At 39.8% G+C, this 9030-nt stretch overlaps 1 protein-coding gene across 1 annotated transcript; it reads right to left on the bottom strand.

Annotated features, from left to right (window-relative positions):
* Positions 1 to 1289: 1289 nt before the first annotated feature.
* Positions 1290 to 3326, bottom strand: LOC132049355 (protein PHYTOCHROME KINASE SUBSTRATE 4-like). The gene has a single exon (XM_059440113.1). The coding sequence runs from the start codon at positions 3128 to 3130 to the stop codon at positions 1568 to 1570; it is 1563 nt and encodes a 520-aa protein (XP_059296096.1). The 5' UTR covers positions 3131 to 3326; the 3' UTR covers positions 1290 to 1567.
* Positions 3327 to 9030: the final 5704 nt, after the last annotated feature.

Below are 9030 nucleotides of genomic sequence, written 5' to 3'. Positions count from 1 at the left end.
CGATAGACTATCCGTCGGTATTGAAAATTCAATTTTTAGAACTCAAATCCAAGTTTGAGTAAATTGAAACTTGTTTACTATGGGGAGGGTGTGGTGAAATGATTTAGGTTTTTATTTTTTTTATTTTTTAATTCTTAATTAGAGATCTCTAGTTTAAATTTTAGGACTGGAATCTCATTTGATAAGGAGCACGAAAATCCCCCATATTAGACTTTCTAGGCTGAGAATTCAGATTAATCTAACTAGTAAGTTTCAACACTGATAGTAAAACAAAAAAAGAAAGAACCCTGAACCTTGTTCTAATCAATCAAACAATTTCCAAGATGAACTCTATAAATACTCCAACACTTTTGCTTAGTCTTAAAAAACAATTACAGATTATCAAGCAAAGACACGTATTTAGCAAGGATATGTGAGTATTTATCATTTAACAATTTAACTTCGGAGATGATTTATAGACATATAAATTTTTAAAATTTGTTTTGGATCACATATATTTTTTTTTTATTTGTTAAATTTCATACCTAATCAAATGATCCCGTATAAATTGAGAAAATACATACTTGGAATTTGGTGAAAAGTTAATGAACCGAGAAAATATCATTGGTTCTTCCATCAGGGACAAGTGCATGAACTAGAACTAAAAAACGTCACACATTTTGGCCTACCTACTGTTTAGGTGACCCCAATGGCCCAATTAGACCCTGTTCAGGCATTTATTCCATTTTGCTGGCAAAGTCAGAGCTGCTTGCTGATGATTGACGAACGCATAAAAATGTACTTGGTGTAGGGGACTCAAGATTTAGTAGCTACTCTCTCCGTTCATTTCATGTGGAGTAAATTCAAACACAAATTTTTAAAGGAAATTTACATACTCTTGTCGTTTCAATTTATATATCGGTAAAAGTTTGAATAGACATGGAATTTAAGAGAGAAAATAAGACTTTGAAATTTGTGATCAGAAATATTGTGTGACATTTGTACGAGTATAAGACATTTGAAATTTATGGCTTTAGGCATGCAAATTGCATGACATTTTGTGTGACTATAAAAACTTTTTGTGAAGAATAAAATGAAAAGTTTAACCACCATAAATTATCGTGGGATGGGCGGATGGATATGATCCCTCCATCATTTATTAAAGTTATCGGATTCGAGCCTTGGTATGAAAAAAATCTTGATAATAAGTGATTTCCCGTTTAATGTTGATATGTCGTGCGAATCCATATTAGTCGGGGTTCCAAATTCCAATGCAGTACTAGATACCAGATAAGAAACTAAACAAAATGTGAGAGAAGTTCAAGTTTAATTATTTCCTAATTTAAAAAGTTGTCATTCTTTCTCGAACATGCTAAAAGAAAAATATTGCTACATAAACTAAAACAAAGAAAACATTAAAAAAAAAAATACTATAAATCACAATAATAAATACTTTAAAATATTCAAAAAAATCACGATCAAAGAAAGTTTCTTTCAACTCTCCAAATAATAACAGTGTCACGTGAATAAACAGAAGGAGCAATAAAACACATAAACATGGCAGTGTCAATGGCACTTGTTTGTCATGCTACAAATGCGACAATCGTGCAGAATGAGAGCTAGCAAGTGGTGGCTTATTAGCTCTGGCAGGCATTGGCCTACTACTCACATGCCCTGCCGTAGTACTTAATGTCAGTTGTGGTGGCCCCTCGGGCGACCCGAATTTAACCGGCTGCGGCCCCACATTTACCGCCTTTTCGTGCCGACAACTCAGCAATCCACTCCCCTTCCACTTTCCACCTTCTCCGCCACTGGGGGCGGCCGTGGTACTTCCACTGCCGCCGCCAAAAAGTCTCATGTTCGACACATTGTCGAACTCAGAGATGGCGGAGAAGTTTGTTACACTAGCACGGTCGAAACCTTCGGCTGTTGCAACACTCCAATCTATACTCACTTCACTTGGTGCATAACACTCTGTAGCTGCAATGCTCGGCGTACCGGGCTCGTCTAGTGAATTACGCTGACGATATAACGGACACGACGTCGCGATTGATGTCGAGAAGCTCTCGATTTCGAAGAGATCGGAACTCGCATCGCTCGCGACGTCGTCGTCCGTTGCGGTAACTCGCGAAATCGGGCTACCGGGGAAGGGGAAGTTGAGTCGATTCTGATCTGTTTCTCTTGATGGTTGAAAAACTTCCAGTGAATCTCGGGCCGGATCTTCCAATATTGGGGAAATAGAAATTGACCTTGTTGGTGGAGGTTTGATTCCTAATTTCGCTTGTGTTGAATTGTTCAGTATTGGAAATGAAAATCCTCCACCTGGAGTCTCAGTAAATGGCCTTACTGATGCCAACACGCGTTGTTGACAGGCAGTTGTACTTTCTGACTCTGATGATCTTCTCTGTATCGTTCCAATTTTATTTATGGCAGTTTCTGATGACGGCCTCTGAGGATGTATATTTGAGTTCAGAATTGCTGCTCTTTGTTGTACTTCAGTCTGATTTTTCTGAGACATGTTGGTAGCTTTCTCAAGTACTACCTTATGGTTGTGTTTGACAGCAAAGCTTCCAGAGCCAGTTTCTGTTCTTGGCTCCGAGTTAGTTTCCTCGACTTGCACCGATTTTTCCCCAGTGCAAGGGCATTTTCTGCAGAAAAACCATTTACGAGTACTAAATGAACCTCTTTTTTTCTCGTTAGGATTAATACTCCTTAATGAAACTTTAATAGCACCTGGTGGATTTGATAATAGACCAGTTTGGCTATTCCAACTAGCTTCAGATGAAGCTGTTGGCGTAGCACGAAAAGAATTGGCACGAAAGTTTCTTCCGTAGCCATTATCTACGGAAGAAACTGATGAATGTCGATGAACAGAAGCTAATTCGCATTGATCGACAACTAAGTTTTTTTGAGCTTCTGGAGAGGAATGATTGCTTTCACTAAAATATTTTTTCGCATCAAACACGTTAATTTCGGAGTCATCAGGGCTATTTTCTTCAGGTTTGAGATAAGAGGAAAAAGATGCATCTTTTAGTACTATATGGTTTTGGACAAAGGCTCTGTACTGAAGAGGATTTTCTGTTACACTAAGAATAGCAGGATTCTGAGAGGATTTGTACTTTAAGGTTTTAGCTGTTGTTGGGGAATCCATTTTTTCCCCTTTTTCTGGCTTTATTGTTGTACAGCTACACAAAAGAGCAAGCTAGTACTATTATTTATAACAGTTCTTGAGAGAATATTGCTGATGAGAATTCTCTTGACTATCTGGCATTGCATTTGGAGTTATAAAAGAACTTCCTTTTTATTTTTCAATTTTCTGACGTCAATGATTGGAAATTTGGAATGATGAGAAAACCACAGTACAATTTACTAACCCCGTTTCAGGTTATGTAATATGCTCAATAGGTGGCTACCAATTTGATTAGACTATCAGTGTGTTTGTTACTTATGAATTTCTAATTTTCTTATGTTTGGTTCGTCAAAATTTTGAAAAATAAGTCCCTTAAATTTTACAAAAATGATTTCCCAAATGAAAATGAAAATAAAAATAACAATTACTACACCGTGTAAGTGGCATTTCATGCTGATTGTCTCAAAATTTTGAAAAATAAGTCCGCCAAATTTTACAAAAATGATTTCCCCCCCCCCCCCCCCCCCCTCCAAAATAAAAATAACAACTACCCCAAATGGCATTTCCCCCGATTGTCTCTCCCACCCAACACTCCACCCACCGCCTCCTCTCCCCATGCGCCACCCCCACTCCAACCCCCACAACACCCCAAAGCCTCCGCCCTCAACCCGCTGCCCCAGTCCCACCCCGACCCCCCCCCCCCCCCCCCCCCACCGCAACACACTTCCACCTCCGCCCTTTTATGTAATATGTTTTATTTATTTATCAAGTACCAGAAAAGCCAAAAAATATTTTCCGTACCAACACACCCGGCCCTATATATTTGCTTTGAATTATATATACCCATGTTAACTATCAGTAGATATCATTTTCAAGCCCCATGTTCTCATTAATTAGCCAACAACCGAGGTTGGATATTAATGGAATTAAATTATTGATTATCACTGTTTAAGTAGTCAAGAATTCTTTAGTGGAAATTTGGTCCTTTAAATGTAGACCTGAAAAATATTGTTGTACGAGATGTGAGTAATTTTGAGGAGTACCTGATCGTTTTGTTAAACGGAGTGACTCGATGTCTATGTTGGTGAGAGGTAATAAGTACCTCGTGAAATTAGTTAAAATTGCTTAAGCTGGCCGGACAATGCAGTTATTAAAAACAATTAAGTTAATCGCCACTTGTTGTTGTACTATTAGATCAAAGCAATACTCCTATCAGGTAAATGGATGTAGTACTATACAACTAATATGCACTGGCATTTTAACTAAAAAAAATATATAAGAAATGTACTCATCCTTTCACCCACAAAACACACTCACATATTATATGTAATTATCCAAAGAAATCTTTCGCCAACATGATTACACGAGATATTTAAAGAAGACACCAAGATTACAAAGATGATATTATAATTAACCTAGTATTTTCAGTTGTGACAACATCAAAAACTCTAAATCTTGCTTTAGATCTAGCAAGAATAGATTGGACCTGCTAATCTTATCATGATGTATTCCCAAAAGGTGCGACGCCTAGATTAGAAAAGTTGCGACGCCTAGATTAGAAAAGTCTTAGTAAATCTTGAGACTAATGTCCTACCACCCACGTTACGAAGCAACAATCTAAAATCACTAATAAGCTGTCGGCAAGTGATAGCCTCTAACTTCAAGTGCTCCACTAATTTTATAGGTTACCTCTTATACAGATGGGAAAAAATCATTTAGTGTTTTTACGTTCTGGAATTTGAACTTGACACCTTATGATTTTCAGCTCATTTCATTGACCATTAGATCACACCCTTGGATGCTGAAAGAAGGTAGTTTTGAGCAAGAATTGTAATAAAACAGATTTTTTTATACAACCATGTGATATTCCAATATCTGACTAATTCAAATTTGCGTCGATGAGATTTATTAAAGCAAGAATGCCTCGCTACCAAGAATTTCTTCAAGGCTCAAAACTTTTAAAGGTGAAGAGATTCCATCCGTTCCACCACGACATCGGATATATTTTCCACTCTAGAAGTGTTGTATTGAGCACACCCCAAAGTAACCCCACCAACCCCAATCTTGCTCCCACATCAACCCCCCTAAAAGGGTAATGGGGTAAACAATAAAGAATGGAACACCCATACAATTACTAACTGATAAAAGGGTATCTTATTGATAAACTAAAATCCTGAAATATTTTAGAGGATCTGATTTTGATGCTTTATTCGTGACGAAATTCAAGTCCAAACTAAAAAAAGACGATAACTTGATTCTTTTGTTTAAATAACCTACATTTAATTCTCAATTTAATAAACTTTACAATTCAAGATACATATATATAAATTTAAAATTCTGGGAATCGTATTTCTTTCTCCAATTGTCTTCTTTACAACAACAACAACAACAACATACCCAGTGAAATCCCACAACGTGGGGTCTGGAGAGGGTAAAGTGTACGCAGACGTTACCCCCACCTTGGAAGATAGGGAGGCTGTTTCCAATGGTCTTCTTTATTGAGCATTATTAGCTTCCTCTCTATCAATCATTGAGTTCAGAATCATACATGGAGCTCTTGCGCAAAGATGCTAATAGAAAAATGATGTTTTTTTCACCGAAAATCGGTGAAAAATTTGTGCTATAAAACATGATTTCCCACCACATTTCCACCAACCAGCTCACTGGAAAAACGCATGGTGGGAAACAGGTTCCCACTGAAACGCTGGGAAACTTCATACTTTATCCGTGTGAAAACAATACTACTATTTAAGTTTTTCCCACCGACATTCAGTGAGAAATAGCTACCGAACATTTTTCGGTGGGAAATCAGTGGGACAACAACAACATACTCAATGTAATCCACTAGTGGGGTTTGGAGAGGGTAGTGTGTACGCAGCCTTAGTATCCCTACCTTGTGCAGGTAGAGAGGATTGCACAAAGAAAAAAAATGAAATACATGTAGAGAAAGAGTTTCTAGAACAAACTAAGACAAAAAATATAGTCATATAAATTGAAATAAAAAACTCTATATAAATTGAAATCTCACCTGCCTTTTCTCTAGTCTCTAGCCAAATAACCAAAAGAAAAATAGGTACATGATATTGGAACGGTCGAACTTTTATTGTTTGTTACGAATTTCTTTATAAACAAATTATTCACCATATACGAACTGCCAGGGGAAAAAATAAAATACGATCTATGAATTCGGCGAACACAATTGTTTGCCTCAAACTTTGTATATGGGTTCAGTACGTGTCACAGTTTAACGGGTGCTGTCACCTGAACTCGAAGTGTCAGAATGGAAGAAGAAAGCTAAGTGTCAAACTATAATTAGAACGGGTTCAGAAATTTAGTTGAGACGTCTTTTGGATCAGGGAAAGTTACATAAATATAAGTAAATAACTAAAAAATTTCATAATCTACAACTATTAACTAAATTACATAATCTACAAGATATACTCTATATTTAGGGTATATGTATAATTTTATACCATAAATAAAAAAAATTGTTGCTATGAATAAAAGGCTAATAATAAGAAATTTCTTATATTAGTGATAACCAAATTAAATACATGTTACGCCTCTCGTATTCGTCATATGAAATCCTATGCTTTCTTAGTCGAGTATGCCCTTGGAATAGAGATCAGTACCCGAGTTTTGAGATAGTAAGTGTCTTACCATGTGTACCGAAGTATAAATATGTGTTCCTTGTAATACGACAGGATCAGAAGTTGAACGAATCAAATCGACGCGAATTGGAATGACTCAGAAAATCCGACACCAATCGGCTGCGACGGCCATCGATCCGCGCCGTCAATAGTGACACAGCCTCTGAATCTACAGGTGAAAATCGACGGACCATCGACACGTCGACGGGTTGTCGACCCGTATCGCTGCAACTTTCTAGTTCCATCTATAAATAATTAGTCCCACAATTTTATTCCCCATTTCCTCATTCTCAGACTAGAGAAAACCCTTAGATATTTCCTCGCATCGTTTTCTATTATATTGGAAGAATTTTAACAAGATTCGAGCCCCGCAAACCCGAGCTAGTGAAGAAAAAGGTTGTTTCTAGGGTTTCCTTGAAGTTGATGAGCTTGGGAATTGGAGTTAGAGTTTGATTCTTGGTATCTTAGTTCCTTCAAGACTTACGAATTCGAGAAGTAGACGTTGGACAATTAGATACGCTCCGAGGTATATTAAGGCTGTCCTTTTTGATCTTTTGGCATGATCCTTATTATCTGAATGAATACAGTAAGCAAGCGAGTTCCAAAGACTCTACTCTTAGATGGTACAAGATTCATTCTATCCTCGATTTCCTATATTTTATGTCTATGGCTTCCAGAGATCTTATGTTACTCTGAGTAGTCCAGAGTATACTTTTCATGAGTCTTTCATGCATTTACATATATTTATATATGTTTATAACACCGTGCCTACATGGGCGGGCAGTATAACACCGTGTCGCACTATAGTCGACCGGGCAGACACACCACTGCAGTGGGCAGCTTATGATATCGTCCCGGACGTGGGATGCCCGGACGCGGGATGATGATGATAACACCGTGCTTATATGAGTCGGGCGAGTGATCGTTCATTTGATGATAACACCGCGCCTATATGTGGTCGGGGCGGTTCTATATATATAGATGTATATGATTTTTTTTAAAGAGAGGATGTACACGTACAATCGTAGAGGCGCTTTCAATTATACATGTTTTTAGATAATCGCTCGCGCGCATGCATTCGTACGTGCCCATTTGACTTATGAGTTTTACTCCCATCATGATTCTTATGTACATGTTACTCATATGCCTTACATACTCGCACATTATCCGCATCGACTTCGTTGCTCGGGGGCTGCGTTTATGCCCGCAAAGTTCGTGCAGACAGACAGGCGGTCCGGGCCTCGCAGACTTCCATCTAGCGGAGTCGACGCGCCCCACGCCCCGAGTTGCGTTTTTTTTGGTTGCTATTTTTTGAGGGTAGTATAGGGTAGAGGGGGCCCCTTGGCCTTTCTTTTTTATTTTCCCGAGAGGTCAAAGACGAAGTGAGATATGTCCCTTTGTTGTTGGGTTTTATGGGGTAGAGAGAGGGTGTTTGGTCAGAGATCGGCACTGAACGACCCCCCGCTGGGTCGGAGAAGTATATCAAAGCGTTGGTTGGGTTTTTCAGAGGTGTTTAGGGGGTTTGTTTAGGGGGGCGTACCCCTTATAAATAAAAGGGTGGACATTTAGAAAATTGTCTTTCCCTTTCTGGGACGGCGAAGGCCCGGTGTTAAGAGTTCGTCTTTTAAAATTTGTTCGATTTCCATGCCCCAAAAAAGCACGGCCAAAAAAAGGGGTGGCGGTAAGGGCCCTAACCGTACCGGGGGGGTTTGGGGGGGCAGTCCGTGAGAGCCCTCTCGACCCGCACCCCCCCGGACCGCCCCCCCTTCCCCCGAGCCCGGGGCCGGGGTAGGGATGGGCGAGGGGACCCCATTGGGCCGGCTCGGGGAGTTGGGGGATCGGGGAGAGCCGGGAAAAAGGGGACTTTTCGGGGGATCCTCCAGTTTTCCCAGAGGGCAAAATAGGGCCGGGTTTATTGATAGACGGAGGGAGGGGCACGCCCAGAGGGGCCCGGGGACTTCTTTTTAGCTCGTGATGGGCGTGGGGGGTACGGGGGGAGGTGCCAGGAGAGAATTTCTGGGTTTCAAAATTTTCGACGCCTTTATTCGTCTTTTTGTCGCCGAGGCCGGGCCCGACGGTTTTTTTCATATTCAAGGGCGTATTTTCGGGGGACGGGGGCATTCTTTGGGGTATGGCTGGGGGGGGAGAAGGATCGAGTTCTCGTTTCGTGGTCGGTCAGGGCCACTTTTATTGAGAGGCACCAACCGTTACCCGGGGGATGGATATTTCGTTACGTAGCACAACGAAAAATCGTAAACGCGAAGGAGAGTT

Source organism: Lycium ferocissimum, chromosome 3 (genome assembly GCF_029784015.1).
Source record: "Lycium ferocissimum isolate CSIRO_LF1 chromosome 3, AGI_CSIRO_Lferr_CH_V1, whole genome shotgun sequence".
NCBI classification, from domain to species: domain Eukaryota; kingdom Viridiplantae; phylum Streptophyta; class Magnoliopsida; order Solanales; family Solanaceae; genus Lycium; species Lycium ferocissimum.
Note: the sequence above shows the minus strand (reverse complement) of the source record. Positions and strands in the feature narration are given on the sequence as shown.